Here is a 25,481-nt window from a genome sequence, read left to right on the forward strand (position 1 = left end):
TAGTTGCAGTATGCAGTTGGAAAATAGAAGTAAAATACATTGTAGTCTTGCACACAGACATCAGTGAACGACAATTTAGAAAGGACCATTCCATTCATCATTGATAGTTTCACCGTAAACGCATGATACACAAAAAGTGACTACTTAAAAGTATTTTCTGAAGCCAGCCATCAAACCGCTCAGTCATCAAATGTCAACCTCGGCAATAAAGCTTTATTTGAAAACAAGAACTGTTACAAGCGGCACAGCAGCCGTCATGAGGGAGTGGGCGTGACGCAGACCGCTGGCGAACAGCAATCATTGGCTGGAAACTGCCTTGCGCACTTCCTATAGCCTCATTTTAGCTGTGTGTGTTTTTTTTATTATGATCACGAAACTTTATTGCGACTTTACAAAAGCCCCCCAAAATTACAGTCTGTCCGCCACCACCGCCTTCCTACATTCTCCGCCCTGGTGTTTGTTCTCTTTCTCTCGCACGCCCCGCTGGTTGGTTGAAGGTGGCGTCGGTGGCAACAACGGCAACGCGAGGTCACACCCGGAAGGAAGAGGAAAAGGTTGGAGAATAGACCGTAGAGACAGACATAGGGAGTAAGTAAGTCTGAGACCGCCTGTGACCAACGCCACAAACACCCTGGTGAGTATCATCCTTGTGATCGCTGCCTGGACGTGTATGTGTCTACAACTGTAGAAGCCTATCTACCAGTCATGTGCAGTATATATAGCCTCTGTCTCTTTAATAGCTTAACATTTACTGTTATTTTACACACTCGAATTGTGTTAATGTGTGGTACACTCACATCAATCTTATTTTCATGTGTATAGGTGAGATAAGATAAGCAGATGTGTATTGTAAAAATATGGGTTATCACAGTGGAGAGCAGTTAATTGTGAAGAGTACTTCTGACTCATAGATTCTGCTGTCGTGCTCTAGCATGTGCTATGGTGCTATATGTCTGTGTGTGTGTGTGTGTATATATATATATATATATATATATATATATATATATATATATAAATTTCTTTAGTGTCTGCATGCTTACTGTCATTTTATACAGTTGTGCTGATGTGGCATGCATTTAAGATCAATTTGGTTTTCTATGTGTATAGGTGACACAAACAAATATGCTCTTAATAAAAATATGTTATTGATATCCCTGTGGAGGGTGATTAATTATAAGTATTTGTAATCCATTGATGTGTTTGTTCTATTCTGCTGTTGAATTCAATCTCGTATCTATTACTGTAGCTAAAACTATGTTATTAGCTGGGATTCTGAACATGTGCCTTAATAGGCAGGTGTAGCATATGTATAGAACAGTATAGAGTCTCTGAATAATGTTTGTAAATGGCACAATCCTATAGCACAGTAGGCATGCAGCTGTGCCTTTAAACACATTTTGTGAGAAATTGTCAGATTTGTATACTCTTCACTTGCTCCACAGTATCTTGCGTATGTGTGCAGTATATATTGGAAACACAGAGTTGAGTCAATCAGCCTCACAACTTTTAAATTTACTACTAAAATATTTTTCAATTTTCTTACCAAAATGTCTTTACCACTCAAGTAAATGAAAGCCTTGGATGACAGAAAAAAAGAATGGTCTTTACTAATCAGAAATAATAAACTTGTGAATCTAGTGGGAATGTGTATGCTACATCCAATTACCTTTATTATTTTGTTGTCTTGAAGACAATAAACACAAAGATTTAGAGTTTACAATACAGTGATTCAAAATAAACCTTCACATTCTTTTCCAGCAAATTACATGTTCTCATGTTTCATTTGTAATTGTATGGGTCTATTTCATTAATAACTTTTTTATAAAGGCATTTTATTAAGTTTAAGTAAAACCTATGGTGTGCATTGCTTTATATTTGGGATATGCCTGTTTTATCTGGCAAACAATTGTTGTAAAATGTAAATTGTTCTTCTCTGTAGATGTGTTGACAACCTGATCTTCTTTATGCAGAATAACCTACATGAGTTATATTTGGATTTATTCTCATGAGTTTGTGCGATCACATTGTCTGTTTGAGTAAATATTAAGAAACACCCAGCAGAATCATCCCACTTAATGGCCAATATGTAAAAAATAAATAACCGTTTTCAACAGTCTCTTTTTGACTGGATTTAGTTTGTACTTTAATGGGTTTTGTGTTGTAATGCTGTATTGGTATCCCCAAGAAAAGGGATTATTTTATCCAAAGGTAAATAATGTTTTGTTTTCCTGCATACATAGGGCTTTCATTTGGTGACATATTATGCTGCATGTTTCTTAATTTTAGCCTATAGTAATATAAATATAGAAAATAAAATTGTCTGGACATCTATCCATGTTATCGCCTGAATAGGGTGCAAAACAGCCCAACCAAACTAATAGCAACTTCTGCTGTTTTCCTGTTTTAAGTCTGCTATACATCACTGACAGGCACTGATGTAGAGCAGAGGTTTGACTGGGCTGTGCAACTTGAACATATGTCAAAGTAAAGATCATTGATCAATATGAGGGATGTGAATTCAGTACACCCTGTTACTTTCCTGAATCCGATTCTGTCATTTATCTAGTGTAGTTTAGATAATCAGAACAAGCATTTGATTAGTTCCTATGGTCAACACCACCTTTTTCTTTGTACCAGTTTTAAATAAATATTCCCTAGTCATCCGTTTTTTTCATTGGCTTTAAAGCTGCCATGACGGTAGCTCAGGCGTATTGTTCTATGAGTGCATATCATGTAGCCTTAAGGTGCTGAACAATTTTCCTCTCCAGTCAGAGTGGAATTTTTTGGACGTTCCGCATATCTTGATTTCTTACAAAGTAACAGATCTGTAAATAAGATTTAATGCATCCTATAAAAGGACACTTGTATTGATTAAATGACAATAAAACAACTATTGGCACAATTTGTGTACCCCAAACATCTGTTCTTAACTTATGAAAAGCTCCTGCCACATATATATATATATATATATATAAGTGATGGACCTTTTTCATAAAACACAAACATACTTCAATGCCATGTTCTGGTCTGCCTAGGCCATGACCAATTGTGTGTAATTGTACTCGCATCTCTAGGTTCCACACCTTTTGCCACAGAAATCAAGGAGGTTGGTGTGTTTAAAATAGATTATATTCCTACTGTCAATGCAAAAGTCTAGCCTGAAGTTTCCTTAAAGAACTGCTAAACCTAAAATACAAGTTGCCTTATACAAAAGAGTTGTTACTAAAATGCTCTAAAACATATGTAAATCTTTCCATACCTTGATAGAATTTGATATGTTTGACATTGCATTTACATTTGCTGTATTGAGCCCTGGAATGCAAGCTATTCACTGTTGGCCATTTTCTGCAAAAAGTGGCTGAGTGCTGTGTAGTTCAATGGGTTTAGTGCTAGAAAATCTGTTGAGGAAAAATGTGTGTCAAATATATTCTGATCTCTAAAGCTTCTAAAACTTTTACATATGTTAGTGAATGTCATTTACAGCTTTTTTTTTTTTTTTTTTTTCTTTTTTGTATAATTTATCTTTATTGGAGGGTAGATGAACCAATACCATATATTAACAAGCAAGCAACATAAAACAATAAAAGTAAATGGATACGTGTGACAAGGCTAAAAAATCACATTGTTACTTAGTTATTATATAAGCACCATTGCATTTTAAACTTAGTCGACCCTTAATATGTTCATAGAAGCTGGGATTTGGATTGTTAAAGTTACCAAAAGCAATTAGCAATCTTGCCAAACGTCCAATTGGCTGGAAATACGCTGCTGATAGCCTCTATCTACCAATATGTTCATGTGTAAGTACTTACTGGATTGATCTAGTCTCTTAGATTGTGTTAGATCCACCTTGTGACCCACGTGCATGTTGAACAATTTGAGCACAGGTTTGGTTACTCGGAAATAGTTTGGACTGGGTACACACTACAGTGTTTTCAGCCGATTATTGGGTCAGTCAGGCAATAAACGACTGATTGGCCCGATATAACATTAGGGTGTACCCTGCAACGAGGAACGATTATTGTTCCAATGCCCATGGTATTTTTGAATGAGATTTTTAGTTCAGTTTAAAAATTTTGTTCAACGATGGAACAATGTCGTTCCAATTCTGCATAGTGCATACACACAATTTAGCCATCATTCACTTCATTCGTCAGTTCCTGTCTCCATCACTTGTATTCCCCAATAGAATGGCAGTCCCTCTCCTCCTCCTGTTCCTGGGGGCCCCGAGTCCCTTTTGTGTCAATCTTGTCCACACTGCGCTGGTGTGAAGGAACGGTCACCAATTATTATACCGCCTGTCTAACAGGACATCTCATTCTCCCCGGCCACCTCTGATAGGAGCACAAACCTTTCCAAGATGACAAGCAAACTCACATTAGCTCTCTCAGCCTTCCCTTGTCCCAAGCAGCGCCGGATTTACAGTGACACTGCCGGAAAATAGCACAGCTATACATTGGAAATTGAACATGTGTTATGGTATAACTGCTTACAATCTGACTTAACCAGCTTTCAACACACATTGCACATGCCTGGCTTGCCACTCATACAGAAATACCCGCACCAGTTCAAGCATTGAATTATTTTTGTTTATTCATATAAAGTGACAGCAAGAACCCAGTTAGTGGAACTAGTGGTATGTAGTGCACTGGCCGCAAAATGTTGTATGCGCCTGCCCGCTAACTCTGGCTGTTGTGTGAGGGGATTAAAGCACCAGCCTTTATCTCTAAGGATCACTGACCAGAATTGACATGGCATGACCTGCTTATCTGCATCAGGGGCACCAGCTCTTTGGGGGGTGGCTTGTAGAGCAGATGGTCCTCGGAAGAGTTAGAATAAGTCGTTCGTGGCTGTGATGAAGTTGCTGTCAGACATGGTCTTTGTGTGGGTTAGGTAGCTGGGGGGAGGGGCACCTGCAGGACACTCACCATGGAGCTGGTTGTTGCCTCCTGAGTGCTTATGCCCTGGTGCATTAGGTGGAGAGTCTTGTTGACTTTGGGCAGGATCTGGGACAGGAAGGAACCTAAATCTCTGGCTCTAATGGATCATATTGTGCCACTGCTAGGGCCAAACATTGAGGATGATGAGACGCAGTCACTGTCACTGATGCCGGGCTCCGTTCTCAGGGCATACTCATGGATGCTGGATCCCTCACTGGATAAACTTCAACCCATCCTGCAATTCTGCACCGGAGCCCCCAGCATCCCATCTAATATCTAAAAAAAAACAAACATTTACAAATGATAAAGTTTACAAAACTCAGGCTATGGTTGTGACAGATGAAAAACACAGATCTGAAGGTAATTGGGTATAGTGTGTACAAATAAATCAGCAAGCTGGACTCTTCCCCCCACCCCCCCCCCCCCTTGTAGTTCCAAACACACTGGTAGGTTAATTGGCTCTTACAAAATTGACCCTAGTATGTGTTAGGGAACTTAGACTGTAAGCCCCAATGGGACAGGGACTGATGTGAGTGAGTTCTCGGTACAGCCCTGTGGAATTAGCTATGTAAATAAATGGTAATAATAATAGTTGGTAAAAATCGCTAAAGCCATCATTTCTTTAGACTTTCCCTGGTTGTGTGTACCCAAAACATTTGTCACCACAACATTTTATTAAAAGGCCACGTCATTTGATTTTGCTACCTATTATATATATGAATTTGATTACTTAACACTTTTTGTTGCCAAGAGAATGGTTATGGACAGGGTCTACTTTTACTATAATTTCAGATATTGGCTTCACAGCCTCTTAGTAAATCTTTTATTGGTTACTGTGTGTTACTCTGGGGGTAGTGATCACACAGGTCCCTCTAGCCCAGTGTTGGCTAACCTGTGACACTCCAGGTGTTGTGAAACTACAAGTCCCAGCATACCCTTCCAGCAATAAGCTGCTATATATTGGCAAAGCATGCTGGGACTTGTAGTTTCGCAAACACCTGGAGTGTCACAGGTTAGCCAACACTGCTCTAGCCTCTATCCTTCTGTTCATATTGTGCACAAATGATTTATTTCACTTGGTATGTCTTACAGTGGGTGCATTTATTAAATACATTGACATGTAAAATAAGATGCTGTGTTTCCTGGTCTGTTATCTTGTTGTAATAGCTGCTATACAGGTTACCATATATAGACATGTACAACTATGTCATTGTCCCATAAATCCACAACTTTGGAGTACAAACTATTGTTCTGTTACCAGACATTTTCTGATAAGAGGCTGGCTGAAATATTTTTGATTGGAAATCCTGACAGGAAGGCTTCTGTGATCATAGCGTTGTCAAATAACTTCAGTTCTAATGCTATGGAAGGGGTAAACTATGAAGACAACGTTCATTAAATGAGTTAATCACCCAAAATGTATGTTGCAATTTAGTGGGGGGATTGAGTGGCAATTATATAAAACTATATATCTATTATCCACACTCATCTCTCCTCTTGACTGTGAGCTTTTCCCAGCTTACGGACAATGTAGTTACTATTCAGGTATGCCTACATAGTAACCCAACAAAACTAAACTAATCTTGGACTGGTATAGCCAACAAAGATATAAAGCTGGGCCATACCACAGGATATAGTTTATTTTTTTTGCTTTTTTCTCTGCTTTGTTTTTTTTCCTTCTATTTTTGTAACTGCTGCCACGCACTGAATTGTAAAATGTACATTTTGGCTGGAGAACACCATAAAAGTTAAAAACAAATACAACCTTTTTTTTACATTGAAGTAGGTGGTGTCAACTTCCCATTTCAAGTATCTTCTGAGCTTACAATTAATCTACCAGGAGCCATTTTGTGCCAGTGTTTCAGTACATAGAACATTCAAGTACTCAATCCATCATGTAAATATAATCAAGAGGCAGTTCCAAAAACATATGTATCCTCAACCTAGTTTCAGACTTCTATTAACCACTAAAGCTAAAAGCCATTGCATTATATGAAAAACTACTGATCACACACACACACAATACAAATTGCCTTATGTGAAAGAAAAAAAAAAAATCTTAACCTTTAAGGCAAATTCATCCTTTTTATGCTGAAAAACTAAAGCTGGCCGCATATGTTGATATTTGATCGGATTACTTACGAGCATTTTGCCCACATGTGGTCTAAAATTTACAGATATTAATAAAATTATAATGATCCAATACGATTGGAATTCAGTGGGGGTCTTGTACCAGCCCGATTTTCCATTTTGATGATAGAATTTTTGAGTACTTTTGGTTGTGAGCACAGATTGAGCAGTGTTTAATTTGGTTAGATGGGCCAAACAAAAATGTAAAGCTGGGTACACACTACAGAAATTTCGACCAACTTTTTATGGTGAGCGATTTTACATGCCGTCGATGTTCCGATCGCTGGGTCCATGGACTGCATACACACTAGCCTTGTTTAGGACGATAAAGGGAAGAGCGGACGTCCCTTTAGTGACTTTTTACAGCCATGTTGTCGTGAGCAATGACTGTAAATTCGAACTCACTGTTGTGGATCGGTCGGAAGTTTATACACACTACACAGCGGAAACGAGATTGGAACAAAAATATTAAACGGTACGACCAACCAAATGAGGCGACAATCATCCATTTGGGCAGACTTTCGACCATCGTGTCACTACACACACTGACCCAACTTTTGAACGAGCGGTCGTATGTCGGCTGATTTAGCCGATTATTGGATGAAAACTGTGTAGTGTGTACCCAGCTTTACTGTGGGAAGGCAATTTAAGAGACTGCTCTACAGTGTCCTACAATTAGATTACAGACTGCAAAGTCCATAAAGTCTTTTATTCTCATAGCCAATTGAACTGTTGTAGACCTAATTGGTTGTTTAAATTGGGGCTATATTGGCCCAAAATTACAGCCCGTTACTTGGACTGATCAGATGTCAATAAGGAAAAGTGAAAAATGCGATCAGGCAGTGACTGCATTTTATGTGGCTAAATCGATATTTGTCAATTTCCCTTTATAGTCAATATAGAGATAGTTACTACACTAGATTAGTGAATGAGAAAACTATTTGTCCTGAATGTTAATATAAAAATGAACATGGATTATGCAGTGTTATCTAGTATTGGAATAAGCAATATATGCCTGTGTAACTAATACATGCTATTAAAATTGTTTGGGTGATGATGAAGTGCAGTTTATTGTATGTGCCCACTATTGGGGAGTGTTCTGTTTTGCGATAGTGTACATCTTTGTAGGCCTCTGGTTCCTGCAAGCAATTCTACTTTGCTTGCTCTGGAAAAATCTAAGGTGCATGTCCTTGTATGATTGAGTCAATAAAATGCATGTAGTATAAGGACAAGGTTAGTGAGCTATGGCGTTTCCCTGGCATTTATCCATAGCTTTCCACTTGCAGTATATGCTGCTGCAGGGAAATGGGTTTGCTCTTCATGCAGTTTGTACAAATGTTCAGAAACTTGGGTTAGAAAACTGTACTGTGTCATGCAATGTGACTTACAGCTGCTTGTTTTAATGCATACCATTGTTATTTGCAATCTGTAAATTTCCCCATGTAAAATTGTCAGTTGGACAGTGCGAGCAAGATCTGAAAAAGATGCTCAATTTATAATCAAGGTGAGCTGTATACCATTTGCAAATGGCAAGTAGCTAAGGTGATGGAAAAGAACAATCAAATATTGCAAAGTGTTCTGCAACAATAGCACAATATTTCGTAGTGTGTTTCTTCTCATTCATTTTTTTTTTTTTTTTAAATAATCTCCTACTTATCTACTTTCACCAAAGGAATAGATAGCAGCAGAAGATTTTTTTTTTTATCAGAGCTGTCTACCCATTTATCCTGCCTGGTAAGCTGAATACTGGTGTTCAGCTGTGTACTATGCATTGCAGTTTTTAATTTGATTATAATAGACCACATTAACATTTAAGATGGTACCCCCCTCCCCCCACGGACCTGCAGTTTGTCAGTGACTATAAGTTTTCCATAGGTAGCGACATCCTTACCCAGGTGCTACTAATATGGACAGTTGAAACTGACTTGTGGCTTCAGCTAACTTCTTTAAAACACAGCAGATCATATAAAGTGTTGCTGCTTTGTAAAGGCAGCTTTAAATAGTCTGACACAAGTTAAATATTTGATTTTGTTTGGAATAAATATTTATCTGTTTTTCTAGCTTATGTTCACTTAATTGGAAAAGGGATAGTAATGTAAAACATCCTAACTAATTTTTATTTCCCAAGCTTTCTTGTGTAGAATAGTACTGTGCACTGTTTTGTTCTGTATTTTTGAATTAAGTCGTAATATGTCTTTAAATTTGTATGTTTTTGTGGTTAGAACCCAGAATCATGTCTCACTTTTTGACATAATTTATCTGGTTATTGACAAGACTATTAGTAATAATATGAGAAACTATTGTTCTGTAACAAACCATTGAAACCATGTGAGAAACACTATAGATATCATAACTGCAGCGCCCTTGTATAGGAAAGGAAATACATTATGACCAGTAAAATATAAATATTTGTGTGTATGCAAAAGCCTCAATAAGAAAATAAGTTTATATTCTAATTTTTCAGCCAAGTAAGCCATATAGCTCTTTACATGTATTACTACATACTAAACTGAGGAGAAATTCTATTATCTGTGCAGAATTATTGTGGTCATTACTATCAGTGAGCTTCTTTAGGGCTTGTAGTCGAACTGTTTGCAGTCACATAAACAAAGTGTTCTAAGTGAGCAGATGCACGCACACCTGACTGCTACCCTTCCTGAGAAAGCTCTGCACTGGTAGTGCCCAATCCCGCAGCTGAATCAACTTTAGGAGACGGTCCTGGCGTTTGCTGGACATTCTTGGGCGCCCTGGAGCCTTCTTCACAACTATTTAACCTCTTTCTTTGAAGTTCTTGATGAACCGGTAAATGGTTGACTTAGGTGCAATCTTACTAGCAGCATTATCCTTGCCTGTGAAGCCATTTTTGTGCGAAGCAATGTTGACTGCACGTGTTTCCTTGCAGGTAACTATGGTTAACAGGAAGAACAATGATTTCAAGCACCACCCTCCTTTTAAAGCCTCCAGTCTGCTGTTCTAACTCAATCAGCATGACAGTGATCTCCATCCTTGTCCTCGTTAACACTCTCACCTGTGTTAACGAGAGACTCGCTGACCTGATTTCAGCTGGTCCTTTTGTGGCAGGGCTGAAATGCAGTGGAAATGTTGCTTTTTGGATAAAGTTCATTGTCATGGCAAAAAGGGACTTTAAAATTAATTTCAATTCATCTGATCACTCTTCATGACATTCTGGAGTATATGCAAATTGCCATAATAAAAACAGAGGCAGCAGACTCTGGGAAAATCAGATTTGTATCATTCTAAAAACTTTTGGCCATGACTGTATACACATACATATTTTTTTTCAAACATCTTAATTTGAAGAATTTTCACCTATCTCAAGTAAATAAAGTAAGTGCTTGACACATCCAGTGATGTACTGTGGCACAGAATTAGTCTCTGAAACACTAGTTGGGAAATCTTGCCTTAGGGTATGTGTATGTATGTTACATATATCTTTTTCTTTTATTTTTTATTATTGTTTGTATTGTCAGTAAGACGCACATACTTCTGCATCTCCCACATGTATGATCTCCAATGCACCATGACCTATTGCAGAGTTTTCTGGTATATTTGCATTTAGAGTCTTTTCTGCAATGCACAAATGCATTTTGAAAACTAAAATATATAACTGTGTATGACCTATGTATGAGTAACCATTCCATGATTGTTGCCTGCCAATACCCCAACCCCCTACCCATAATACATTAGAGTCCAGTTAACACGGATTCAAAAGAATGAAAAATAATATAATTACTTCTTCCCCATCACCCAGTTCAGCAACCAAATTATACCACTTTCATACTGCCGCCCCGGCAATATCCCGGGTTGTTAACCCAGGATATTGCCGGGGCACAGGGCAGTATAGATAAGAATATTCCCAGGTCGGGTGGTTTCATACTGCACCTGCCCGACCCGGGTTTTAGAAAAAAAAAAAAGTGTAAAAAAAGATTTTAATAAAAAAAAAAAATACATAACAAATGTTTACTTAGCTTATTTTCAGCCAGCGGTGTCTCCGGTGCGTTGCCGGCTGTCAGGGGGACCTCTGGGTACTAAAATGACGTCATTTCTAGTCCATTAGAAATGACGTCATTTTGGTACCCAGAGGTCCCCCTGACAGCCGGCAATGCATCGGAGACACCGCTGGCTGAAAATAAGCTAAGTAAACATTTGTTATGTATTTTTTTTTTTTTTTATTAAAATCTTTTTTTTTTTTTTTTTTACAGTATGAATGGTGAGACCCGGGAATTAGACGGGTTGCACCATTCATACTGCAGGCGAGCGGGGTCCAACCCGGGAATTACCCCTCGCAAAATCCCGGGTCTAAGTCCCGGGATTTTGTGGTTGGACTATTCATACTGCACCAAGACCCGGGTTTTTCAGCGTGCCTCTGCAAAAACCCGGGTTTTTGGTGCAGTATGAATGGGGTATAAGAAACCTTTTAAGGGGGAACACTTAATTGTGGCCACTTTTCTGACACTCTGACTTTAAATATAATTTATTCCTTTTGATAGTTTTCATGCTTCAGACACAGAAGATTTAAAACATGAATTGATCATTAAGTAACTATAGTAGAGCAGGGACATATAAAAGAGGACAGACAGGGTAGTTTGGGGGGATGGGGTGGTGGGGCTCATGTAGCCACATACTTGGCTTTTTATGTAGCCAGGAAGTGAATAGGAGTGTGTGTGTGTGGGAGAGTATCCTGCATTACGTCTCCTCTCTGACATTTCAATGGATTGTTTTATTCTGTTAAAAGCTTCATCTCTCTCGTGCAGCATGACACGAGAGGCCGTTTAAGGACACAGAGCTATGTCTATGCTATAGGAGGATGGTGTGATCCATGCGGTCTTTTAAGGACGCTGTGCCATGTCTATACTATACAAAGATCGTGTCATGTGTCAGGGTTTTTACTGTTTAGATCCACTACTAAACTGCATGAATGATCAAGGTTGTTCTAAGGACATAGGGACCTACATATGTGTTGAAATTGCTATATGTGCCCTCCATTTCTGATGCATACTTTTATGTTATATATTCTGACTTAGCTTCCAGACCAATTGTTGTACATTTTTAAAATGAAAATTATTTTGACCTGGTGGAGTACGGTATTTATTGTTTGAAACTAAGCATCCTCCGTCATTGCAGCAAATGTCCTATATTCTGTGCATGTACAAAAGAAAAAGTATTATAGTTACTAATATGCAAGTAACTATAACACTTTTTTTTTCTTCTCAAAACATTATATGCTAAATGGGTGAAATAAATTAACATTAAGGAAATTTGACTCATCAATGTCTTTTTAAGGACAACTATATTTGAATGCTTTATTGACAGTGTTAAAAAGACTAACTTATCGTTACCTCTCCTGGAAGTTTCATTAGGTAAGGTTATTGTGTTCCCTCAGAGAGGAAACTGACAGATGTTTAGTCAGTGTTTTTCTGTTCTTTGTTAGGAAGTGTCATGTTGAGATTTTCTATTTAAACAGATATGTATTCATCTTTAAGTGTACACCACATATGTGAATGCATTTTTTTGGGAATATCAATTCTTCTGTGTTTGTAATTAGTTTAGAGAGATCACATATCTTTGCCCCACTGGTGCTAAGATTCACAATCTGGCTTTAGTAGTTGCCACATCTCTGTGTGTGACCACATTAGTTTTCCTTTTGTCCTCACACAACACAGACAGACTTGCTTTGAGGACTTTTGAATTGCATAGAGGAAGAGAAGCATTTGGTTTGTAAATTAAAGGGACTCTTTTTTTATACACAGTATATTTATTTGTACAGTAGACAGATACAAAAGGAAAATGCAAAAATAAGGGCTAGTTTTGTTATTTGGGTCGATCTAGTTTCCAATTAGGGTGCTAGATATATTGTAAAGATGCTATTAATTGGGAGATTCAATTGGTGTGAGTACATTATGCTACACACTTTGCAAGCAATTGCGGTAGGATCCTCCGCTCATTTTACCATACCAAAAGTGCATGGAAAAATGAGCGGATATTTCTGTAAAACCTCTGCCTTGAGGTGTCTCGTGGACCTTCCAGAGACACCTCACGTCTAATTTAATCTCCCCCATCGTCTTGTGTTTCCCTATAACACTTCAATCGCCTTCATGATGTCTCCTGTAATCTTGGTGTTTTAAGCTTATTGGGGGGGCGGAGACGTGACCTAACAGCAAGGGATATGTGTGATATAGTTCCAGTAGATCATCTTGTCATTAGGGTGTAGCCAAGTCTATCAAATCTGAGTTGGAGTAAAAATATAGTAGACACAACCCCCTGTGCCACAAGTTTACTATTAGCCTGCACTGAGAGGTGTGAACGTTTTGGAAAGCAGGTGTATTTGCTTTGCTTAAAGGGATGTCCACCCCTTTTTTTTAAGAGGTGCTGGAATAAAATCTTCTCTTAAATCTCATCATCACCATTTATTTATATAGCGCCACTGATTCCGCAGCGCTGTACAGAGAACTCACTCACATCAGTCCCTGCCCCATTGGTGCTTACAGTCTAAATTCCCTAACATACACACACACAGACAGAGAGAGACTAGGGTCAATTTTGATAGCAGCCAATTAACCTACTAGTATGTAGTAAATGTATATCCGTTTACTGTTCCATTAATTATAATAATAATTATAATAAACAGATCTGTAATTCAAAAAGGTTAACTACAGAATAGAAGTGTAAAATGGATATTTTTAGTTCATAAATCAAGAAAATTGAAAAGTCTGTTTCCTATTGAAATGGCTAGCGTTTTGGTGGTCAGTGAATGTACACACATAACTGTAACCACAGGAAAATAGTTTGTTACAGCTGTATTAAAACTACAATTCCTAGAAGTCTATTCACCACTCTGTGTTCTCTGTGTTCCACGCTTCTGGTATCAAGTTGTGCTGCTGAGGATGTAAAATCAGAGTAAGAAGTATACTCTGAAGTCATGTTACTAATCGACACAGAAAAGAACGATTGAAATGATTGCCTGCAGTTAATTTTTCTGCCATTAGATGGCACTCGCTTTTTTTTTTTGTTTCACTCTGCTTTCAATAGAGGCAAGGCAACTCGCATTACAGTAGCTGTATTTAAAATAAAATGTTTTATGTCTACAATGTTTCAAAAATGAACAATGAGTAAATACAATTTTTAATAAACATATCTGAGGGCAAAAAAATTACATAATGTAATTACAAATAAATTTACTTGCATTGGTTAATTCTAGCATAGCAGCTCTATCATTTTTATTTATGTGGGATGAAGGCCTTTTAAGTGTAGATATACACAACTGACACTATTCTGTTAGCTTCTAATGGGAAGATGGCTATATGTTTGTTTGTTTTTTTTCTTTTTCTTTGAATATGTGGGATGATGGCATTTTAAGCATACATATGCACACTGGAGTGTTTTCTATGGGTTTCTAGTGGGAATGTGGCTATATATGTTTTATTTTATGTGGGATGGATGCCATTAAAAGCATAGATATATAAATCATTGTTGAAAAACACAAGCAGTCATAGATAAAAATACTGTGTATAATTATTTTAATATATAAGCTTCACTTTCAGCTGTGGCATGTGACCATTTTCCTTATAATTTATACAAATATAACATTTTTGGTCTGTCTCCTAGATGCAAAGAATATCTACTAAGCCTTGTCTGGGACATTCTGTGCACCATTTCATACTTGGCTAGCCGTATTTACCTCTTGATCGGTGTTTATTATCTCCATGTCTCTCTATTCATGTCAACCATCCGCACATGTCCTATCTTTATTTGAGGTGTATATGTGGGAGATTATATATATATATATATATATATATATATATATATATATATATATATATATATATATATATATATATATATATATACACACACGCACACGCACACACACGTGCTGTCAAGGACCAGATATGGCTTTCATTGAGAACTCTAAACATAATAGTTTAGTTTTCAGTAATCATTTTCCAAAACATTAGTCGCATTGTATGAAAATACTTTCAGTATATATGGTTTTTAAATATGAATGAAAACAAACCATGCAGAATTCTGTGTATGTATGCCAAGTTCTGTATGCACTGCTTAAAGGCTCGAAAACACATTTTTAGTGTGCCTGTGGTACATTCGCTTTGAGTTTTGTTCACCACTTGACTAATTTAACATAATCAGCACAGCATAGAGAGTTTATTGTAACTCGTGGAAAATATTGCTGGCGGTAAACACGAGTGTTCACGTTGACCACTGGACGGAACATGGATAAGTCTTGTGTATTTTGCTGATTTGTTGTGTTCTTTGCAATTCTATTTTATTATAGAAAATGTGTTTTATTCTTTCTATTTATTTTTTTTAAACCCTGTTAGTGAGTAGATGATTTTCCAACTTTCTTTTCACAATTTATTTGGTTTTTCATGTTAAAGCTTGCACAGTCCAATTAAATTGACTTTATGTAGGTTTTACACCAGATGGTGCTTAGTAACAGCACCAAGCCAAATTTACTGTGCTGTTCAAATATATAAATGTTATTCTAATTGAACTTTCTGTACTTTGTATGCACATAGCTTGTTGCTTACCTTTACTGCTGTTATTCTGGAATAGAACTATGTTGATACTGAGTAGTCAAATTTATAATATGTGCACAACATCCCTGAATTAGTTGTATAATCTTGTTCCGGTTGTGTTTTATTTATTTGTTTTTAAACTAGATAATGCAGGGTCTGCAGATTGACATGTTCACAAGGCAAAATGTAATTGAAGTACAATACATCCATTAAGAGTGCACAATACAAGAGATGGGCAGACATTAGGATTCCCTGAGGACACTTCCAATCAGGTTTTTACAAAATTTAAGAAGGGGGTTTGGGATTTAATCCAGGAGCCGAGGCCTCCACAGCCTCGCCGGAGGCCTGTGTTTATAGAGACTCTCTGTTTGTTTGTTAGTCTGAATGGCAACCGCAAAGTGAAAGACACCCCATGACTCGCATACCTTGCAAAAAGGTTTAGAAGAAGCATTGATAGTGCATGTCATATATTCCATCTGGTGTATGTGCTATAACCTGTCTGTTCCTGTTTTTAATAGATGGGCAATTTCTAGACTTGATACAATTGGCAGAATATGTAAAGCATTGATCCCAAGAGACCAGTTGTAGAGTTTGTGTTTAATCACTATTTTCTTGGAAACCACAGGATAGGGAGTGATGTTTACTTCTCTGTAAATGTTGAATAGTACAATGATGGATTACCATGTACAAGTTTGTGATTTATTATCTGAAAAGTTTGACTTTTGGGTATTTGACGCACCTTTATAAAATCTACTAAACACTTTTAAGTCGCTCATTTCCCGCACTACGTTTGCAATCCCTGTCTTTATTATATTGTTTAACAGAGGTCCACATAGTCACACGAAACACTTGGTGATCATCTTTGTGTGTATTTGCCAGAATCCCTGAACAGCAGTGATGATTTTTTTTTTTTTTTTTTCCTTTTTCTGGTTTTCAGAAGTTTCTCTATATAGCTAGTTTTTCGATCCTATTCGTCTGTGTTTGTGATCACATTGTTAAGCAAATGGAGTTTTGGATGGCTTTATGCAGCTGGAGACACCCAGTTAGAGCTCATTATTGCTGACAGTGATGTCCAAAACACTTTTTGTGTATTCAGGCCGGTGGTACTTTGTGCCATTGGGCTTGAGTTCTGTTCTCACAAAGAGTGTGAATGTATTTGAATACTCAAGCATAGGTAGATTTGAGTCCTATGTGCATTGCGTTCACATGGCCAGGTATAAAAATGTACTGAAATGTTACATGCAATATTTTTGGTTTGAAATGGTTGGAAAGTAATGAACTCAGGCTGTTTCATATATTCATTTGTGAACAAGCCACTGTAGGAATGTTTAGTGATCCAGGGAGTGAATTTAGCACATCCCTAAGGTAAGACTAAAAATATCATATGGAATCTCGCTGAACCTATTCCAGCAACCTAGTTTAGATGAGCCTAGCAATCTGTCATGCATCTGTAGAATAATGTTTCTAAATAGGAGTTGTAACTCTATCATCTGGTGATAATCAAGTTCAAATCTGTCAGCATACTCCTTTTTTCCCCCTTATGTGAAAGCCTTCCACAAATGTCAACCATCGGGACCTTGGTGTATGGTTGCAGGAAGCAGCCTGTTCATTTTTCCCTCTCCAGCATTCTTGGCAAACAATCTGTTCTGCAAAGAATGTAGGGGAAGAGGTTGTAATCATTGGCTACTTCTTTATAGATACTGAGAAAGGAAGTCAGGCTTTCCCCTTGAGCTTACGGAGTTAGGTTTCATTGACGTGTTTCAGGACAAGCTCTGTCCACATGGCTTGCTGTGGTATATAATTGCTGTAGCACGGCTTTACACTCCTGTTTAAAGGATAACGCCACCCAACACTAAGGGGCATATTCAATTAGGTTTCCGTAACGGGCTGCAAAGTCAATCCACGGTACCGCAATATCGTGGATTTTCGTGTGCACCCCATAGGGTTGCGTAGGAAAATCAGCGTTATTGTAGTACTGTATTAACGTCAATACTGTGCAGGTTCCACCGTAACGCGCGTTACAGCAGACCGGAAACCTAATTGAATATGCCCCTCAAGGTTTAACTTTGGGTGGAGTTGGGGAAGAAAAAACAAGACCTCTGTTCTGACTGGTCCTGTGATGACTTTAGTGACCCTACAGAAGATCCTCTTGGATGTTATCAAGTTATCCTCCTGTGTTCATTTCCCATTAAGGTGAATGGCAGCTCAAAGTGGAGGGGACTTGACAGTGCTGATAAGAAACAAACCGCCCAAAGCAGGAGAGAGGATATCCTGCTCTCACTGTTTCAGCCATGGAGGAACCTGGGCAGCTAAGTAAATGTTTAGTTTTGGATTGAGTTATCAATGATTTCCCCTTGTAAACATTATTCACAACGTGTGGACAAATGATCGTTCTTTATGGTAATGAAAAATTGTGGAATTCTGTGTTTTTCTTTTTTCTTTTACAAGTTTGTGCTTGGTAATGCCATGGAAACATTCTATGATATTTTATAACAAAATGAGCACTGCATGACACTATTTTCAAGTTGTCTATATTTATTTAATTTACTTTGACAAAGTGAATAACACAGCTACAATTAATTTTCATAAACTTGCGCCCATACGATTTTACTGAATATGTTTTGTAGGTAGATAAATAATCACTTCTTATGACCAGCGTGCTCTGTTTAGCATGTTAAACAATGATCTTGATATTTTCTTTTTTAACATTGCCGAAACCAAATGTGCTTTGATATGAATGGTCTATGGTTTGGTTTTTTTTTGGTTTTTTTTAATATATTTTCTTAATGTCTGCTCTTTGAGAGGAGATAAGTTACGTAGAGAATATTCATGGGGGAATTCCAGCCCAAAACGAATCCCTGTTGGATCTTGTTACTATGACTGGTGTAAACGCGAATAACATTCCGCACGCAAGTGCGTCCAGTCAATATTTTGAATGTAAAATACCTTATAGTTCTCCCACTGTGCAGGATGACTGCCTGGAAGAGAGCATAGTGCTTTGAATAAAATAATCTCATATGGGCAAACGGGATTCTGGGAACAAGCAAAAGCCAATAGAATATAGGGATAGGATCTCTTTGCAAAGATCTGTTTATGATCAGTAATCTAGTAATGTTCTGCTTTTAGTAACTTTATCAAAGCTGAAAAGAGGAAAAGCAATAACTGTATCATGCATGAAACAGTAATAGTACAATGTATTGATTTCTATTCATTAATTTTTTCCAGTGACAACTGGCACAAATTGTTATGAGCTGTCAAAATTGTCCCAAGCTTTAGGTCTGATTCTCAGACCGTATCTGTAGAACGTAATGGGCACGGATTCATGTACCATTTTTGTTGTATTACACAGTGTCTCTTGAGCCTTGTTCAGTACACCTAGAGATGTTCACCTTTTGGTGTTTTTGCAGCTTGGTGATGATTTAATTGTGAATATATTTGGTGACTTGGTGAACTCTGATTTAAGTTTTAGGTTGTAAAACCATACTGTTGGTTTTGTGCACTTGGTATATCTGCATACAGCTCATCTTGTTCATCCTGTTTCTTATTAATCGTTGCTAAAATCTGTTTAATGTTCATCTTCCTTCACATTGACCATTTTTCTGAACATTGCATGGCCTGATTCTGGAGAAATGATTTACAGTTGGAACACACATTACACTCTGTGCTCTGTCATGTCTTGTTTGTGCATCATATATTTGCGTTCTTTTGTGTGTGCTGCTCCTGATTACTGAGTGCTTTGCTTATGCACCATGTGCAATTCTCCAGTGTTGCTGTGTTTTCTATGTATTTAGAGCATCGACTATTATGAGATTGTTTTCAAGTGGTATTTTGTCCTGTACATTTGAATTTGAAACTCTCAGGATTCTGTCTTCTATCAAATCCATGTTGTAGAAAGCACAATGATTTGCAGTTGTGTGTAACCAATTTATATATGGACACTGCTGTGTCATGTTGTCTTTCATAAAATAGTTTTCTCTGCGCACATTCACAAAATAGTTGAAATTATGTTTTTGTTTTTTTGGTTTTTTTTTGTATATTTTTTTACCAGCAGCATTGTGTCTCTAGCAGTCCATGCTCTGCTTTTATCTTCAATGCAGATTAGTGCAGCCTTTTGCTCTTTTTAGACCTTGTCAGTATCAAGGTCTGCAAAATCCGCTCCAAGAACTCCCTCCATCTAATTCCGTTTTTATCTACATAGTTTGGCAAAATCCAGGGAAGCCACTTGATTTCTGTTTGAATCCAGGATCATGGTTCTAATGCTGTGTACACACTACAGGAAACTTCCCCCAAAGCAGTATTGTTATCCATTTTACCAACGACTGAAGTCCCGATCAGCATGCCGAGTCATGCTTACACACTATAGGCGTTTAATTTGATTTACTGTCTGAGCTGTGATTTTCGTCTGTCATGATCATTGTCTTAAAAGATCGTGACTGTACACACTGTACAGATGTGTGCCGTCCCAGCAGCAATATGCCAAAGGAATTGAAATAAAGGGCTGAACCTCAGCGCACACCACACCCAAAAATAAAGAATATGGAAAAGGAAATACATCACTATTCATTCTATTGTACAGCTTTGTGTACAGTGCACCTTTGTCAATTCAGTTTGCGTATATGTGTATGTGTATGTATATGTGTGCATATATATATATATATATATATATATATATGTATGTGTGTATATATGTATGTATATGTGTGTGTGTGTGTGTGTGTGTGTGTATATATATGTATGTATGTATGTATATGTGTGCATGTTAGCAGGCAAAAGTACAGGTAGATAATACAGATGTGAAGAAATTTAACCATGGCACATCAGTAAATGAGACTTTATTGAGGATATGTATTTTCATATGTGGTACACTGTTGTATGCACTTGCATACAGGAAAACATAGATGTGATATGGAGCATGTAAAAAAGGTTTATTATAGATTTACCATTAAAAGATCACTTTTCCATTTGCCTTACGTTTTGACAGCGCACCTTGTGGAAGATGTAGGGACATCATAATAAATGTAAATATACACGCCTAGAAAGGCGATGTCGTTGGAGGAACTACCGGAAGATTGTTAGTCAGATGGTTGGGAGTACGTACAGACTGCAGGATTTGGAACAGCATTGTTCAATCCTTGAACAAGATATTTAGATGAGTTTAAAAATTAAATGATACAATGTGCTTTGGAACCATAATCATTTATCATTGGAGCGTACACAGTGTTCGAAATCGGGCTGAGCAGTCGTTTATCTGTGATTGGTCTGATAATTGGCTGAAAACCCTGTAGTGTGCCCAGCCAAACTCTGTTTTACTTATGACGTCATGTAAAGATCTTTTATATGCTCAATAATGTTCTGCGCTGCCTCTAGTAAGAAAGGAGAGTTGTCAAAGCTTCCCCCCTTGTGTTTCCCTACCATTCCGGTAGTTCAAAAAACAAACAAAAAAATTATCCTGCAAAGGACTGGTAAAGATTGTGTGGAACATCAACAACAACATCATCATCATCATGGATCATTGGAACAGTGAGTTCTGGGGAGTGAAATTTTCATGTTAACCTAAATGTTTCTTTCAGGTAGATTTAGGCTGGGTACACACTACAGGTTTTTCAGCCGATTATCGGGTCAGACACCTGATAAATGACTGTTTGGTCTGATATTGCATTAGTGTGAACACTTGCAGGATGAATGACAGTTGTTCCAAACCACAGATCGTCACCTAATTTGATTGCTCAGCAGAGCATAAAATCACGTGCAGCTAGGGAATGATGACCTTCCAATCCTGCAGTGTGTATGCAGTCACGATTAGGGTCTCCATAGAGTTTAGAGTCATGATCTTGTCAGCCGACTTTTATAACTGTTGAAGAGCACAGATCTGAGGGTAAAATCTCTTAAAACATTATAGTGTGTACTCATGAAACGACATGCTGATCAAACTTTTTTTTTTCTTTCTTTCTTTTTCAGTCCTTAGTACAATCAATGTAGATAACACATTGGTCGAATTATTTCAGCAGTGCATACCCAGCCTTGGCCTATAAAGCCTTTGCTTTGTTTTTGCTTTGTACCACTAAATGGCAGGAAAGCATTATAGGATGGTATGGGTGTTTCAACAAAGTTTCACTGGGAAGTCTGGTTAATGAGGAAAAGTGCATTTTACATAAATGTGATCATTTCAGTGTTCGGGTTTGCCGGTTATACTGCTAGTAAAATACAAGACCAATGATTGCTATGATTCACAGCCTGCTTACTTTTAGTCACTACTTGATTTCTTGAATGTTGCAGTTTTTATGTGCTCCATCAGGTTTTATATAAATAAAAAACTATGAATATAGTTAATATGTACTGTAACATATAGCAGCAGCTTATAGGACATTTGCTGTGATTAGACTTATTTGTTCTATAATTCTATCTGGAAGGGCTGCACGGTGGCTAAGTGGTTAGCGCTTCTGCCTCACAGCACTGTGGTCATGAGTTCAATTCCCAACCATGGCCTTATCTGTGTGGAGTTTGTATGTTCTCCCTGTGTTTGCGTGGGTTTCCTCCGGGTGCTCCGGTGTCCTCCCACCCTCCAAAAACATACTAGTAGGTTAATTGGCTGCTATCAAATTGACCCTAGGTTGTCTGTCTGTCTTAGGAAATTTCGACTAAGCTCCAATGGGACAGGGACCGATGTGAATGAGTTCTCTGTACAGCGCTGCGGAGTTAGTGGCGCTATATAAATAAATGGTGGTGATGATGATGATGAAGGGCTCTATATGGTTTACAGCATTTTTTTTGTATCATGTTGTTATTCAAGGTTTTCTTAAATTCCGTTTATTTGATTTCAACTTTTCTTTCCACCCATATAGAATGAGAATAATATTTTAGCAAAATTGGTAGGTTGAATAAAGTATAACTTTTTTTGTATAAATGACACATTAATCATGTTATTGCCTTGACAGATGCTAACTTGCTGTCCTACTTTTTTTTTTTTTTTTGCCTGTACAAACAATTCTTGAAAGGTTGGTAGTGTCTCATATTAAAGAAGTCTCACTCTGTTTTTTCCCCCTTTGTATTTATCTGATGGAAATTTTAAGTGATGAATGTAAAGGGTTGTTACCAGTTTTCTGGCACGCTTGGATCTTTTTCATAGGGTTTTATTCCCCATGATTTGGTGCACCATGTCCAAACCAACACGTGGTTCTGCATAGTGTTTCTATTTAGTAAAATGCCTATTACTTAGAGTTTTTGTTGATGTGGGTTTTATAGATTTTGCTAATGTAAGTACAGGGCATTCCTCCCATGAGGCCAGGTGAGAAGGTAGTCTCCTACTAGACAGCAGAGACAAGGTCCTCGCCTCGAATCCTTGACCCCAACATGCCTGTCCGTGAGAGAAGTAAGGGCAGATAAAGTATGCTTCCTCCCCCTACTCCTTCTCACTGTGTCTATCACTGTTCTCAAAAGATAGTGTGTAAGTGTCACCTAAGGGATTCAAATGTCTTGAAATATAGAACACAAAGTGAGGACTGTGTTTGTTATTTTATTAACTGGATGCTTACAAATTGTGAGTAAATGGGCTTTTAGAAGCCATTATATAATTTTGTTCTCCAGCAGTACTAATATTTTTTTCTTTTCTTTTAGGTTCCAAAATAAAAAAAAATGTTGCGGTTTAGTTTTTATCAAGTCTTTCAGAGTTGTACAGCTTACGCTCTAATGTAGCTTTGCTAAAGCTATTGCTGGATTTTACACTTGGATCTGTAAAAGAATTGAAGACAAATCATGTCTGAAATACTTTGGGTCAATGTTTTTAAGCCGTTTTGTGGATTGTGCTGCTGACATCTCTAAAAGCTGCTAAACGGAATTGATTTTCAATTCTACAGCCAACACCTCAGTAGTATTGGACATTATTTTATTTTTTTCCTCCACATTTGTTGACTACATAGCAAGTAATTTTTTAAAATTTATTTTTTTGGGGGACAACCGTAAACATTAATGGAATGCAATCATGTCTACCCAGGACGAAAGGCAAATCAATACTGAATATGCGGTCTCCTTATTGGAGCAGTTAAAACTGTTCTATGAACAGCAGCTACTAACGGACATCGTTTTAATTGTTGAGGGCACTGAATTTCCATGTCACAAAATGGTTCTTGCTACATGCAGCTCTTATTTCAGGTATGTTTTAAATATGTGCTTAAAGCAGCAACATTTTTATTTATTTTTTCACTTTGCAAGTTAACCACTTGTTTGTTTTATTTTTAAAAAAGCATGTACCTGATGGTAGTTTTTTTTTAGCTGTCCTCCTACAAATCATTATCTCCTTCTCAAAATATTTCCTAAGGGCAGACAAATATGGCTGACACACACCTGTCAGCATGTCATATGATGGCAGAGGGGGCTGGGAGGATTTTACAATGCAGACTGAGCTCAGATGTGTGTACCAAAGCGCCCCTGCGCACTACATGACATGTCATGTGAATATAGTTACCATAGAAATCACATGTTACTGTACAGAACTATAAATTTGCAATAGCAGCCTGAAGAAACAAACCAAGAAAAAATTTATTGCCAAGGTTTTTCTCTTTTAGCCTGCTACCGTAACCTCTCAATAGCACACCTTTTTTTATGGGATTACTGCTTTAAAAAGAATAGTTTGTATGCAGAGCAAACCTGGTCACTGGAATAGCATTAAACAATAATTGCATATAATAGTGTTGATCGCCTTGCTTATATTTTGATGGTATTTTATTTTAGTTGCCACACAGGAAATAAAGCCTTTTTTTAAAAAAAAATCCTGTGCTATTGCTGATAGTACCTACTCACTAAGATAACTTTCGTTTGGGATATAGCAGCTCTAAAATATAATCCTAGTTAAGTGTAAGATTCAATAAAATCTTGTTACTCCCACTTTTGCAGTATACCTACCAACAAAATATTGCTCTCAAGATGATCATTTTAATTTTTTTTTATTTTTTTTATTTTTTTTTACTATGCTGACACAATCTATATTAGTATAAAATTAAGTTAGAAAATGTCTCGCTGATGTACCTTTTTGTTCACAAAATAACACATAGGTGTCCCCAAAGCTGCTGCAAATTAAGGTAAAAGGCACCTAAGCTTTACAAAAGCTCATGTAAGTGACACCGTTGTTTTATTGCAAAAAAAACAAATGCAGCACTGGTTGGTGAACTAATAAATATTGCAGCATGGTCAAGCGTTCCTCCTTCACTTGTTTATTGATGTACTTTCTTCAGTTTCTTTTGCAGAAAAGCTACTTTACTAAAATGCAAGCAACCGTTTCTGTTCATTGGTATGAAAATGGGCAGTTATTGGAAGCGATCTTTGACAATGACTATTTGACTTTTTTGTTTATGAAAAACAAAACAAAAAAACTTATCATGCTCTTATTTACTTTGCAGGGCAATGTTTATGAGTGGACTGAGTGAAAGTAAACAGACACACGTACATTTGAGGAATGTGGATGCGGCATCTTTACAGATTATTATAACCTATGCATACACGGGTAATTTGGCAATAAATGAAAGCACTGTAGAGCAGCTGTATGAAACTGCATGCTTTTTACAGGTAAATGACATTTTTTAATTTTTTATAATGTATTGGTATTATTATTAATGGATTTTATTGTGAAAATGTACTTGACAAATTTCAATTTGCCTTTTTATATATATTTAAAGAAGTTTTATTAAGGGCACTAAAGTACAAAGCAACAATGAGTTTAATGTTAGCAGACATGGGTGTTGCAGAACTGGTATATTAATTTTGGTTTTATTATTAAGGTTTGTGGCATTAGGGCTAAACTACATGAGCAATATCATCAACTGCCAATTGTCAAGCAGCACAACCATTGCTGCTCTTTGCATGA

At 37.3% G+C, this 25,481-nt stretch overlaps 1 protein-coding gene across 3 annotated transcripts in view; it reads left to right on the forward strand.

Moving 5' to 3' along the window:
• Positions 1-361: 361 nt before the first annotated feature.
• Positions 362-25,481, forward strand: part of KBTBD2 (kelch repeat and BTB domain containing 2) — a 28,378-nt gene continuing 3,258 nt past the window's right edge. The window contains exons 1-3 of one of the 3 annotated variants that reach the window (XM_075212593.1): positions 362-634; positions 23,240-23,773; positions 25,018-25,183. In XM_075212593.1, the coding sequence (XP_075068694.1) occupies positions 23,604-23,773; positions 25,018-25,183 (336 nt within the window). In that variant the 5' untranslated portion in view covers positions 362-634; positions 23,240-23,603. Of the gene's footprint in view, positions 635-17,478; positions 17,819-17,840; positions 17,939-23,239; positions 23,774-25,017; positions 25,184-25,481 lie in introns of those variants that run through there. The other 2 variants (XM_075212595.1, XM_075212594.1) reach the window with 2 other exon arrangements.

The sequence above is a fragment of the Mixophyes fleayi genome, chromosome 5 (genome assembly GCF_038048845.1).
Source record: "Mixophyes fleayi isolate aMixFle1 chromosome 5, aMixFle1.hap1, whole genome shotgun sequence".
Classification (NCBI taxonomy): domain Eukaryota; kingdom Metazoa; phylum Chordata; class Amphibia; order Anura; family Limnodynastidae; genus Mixophyes; species Mixophyes fleayi.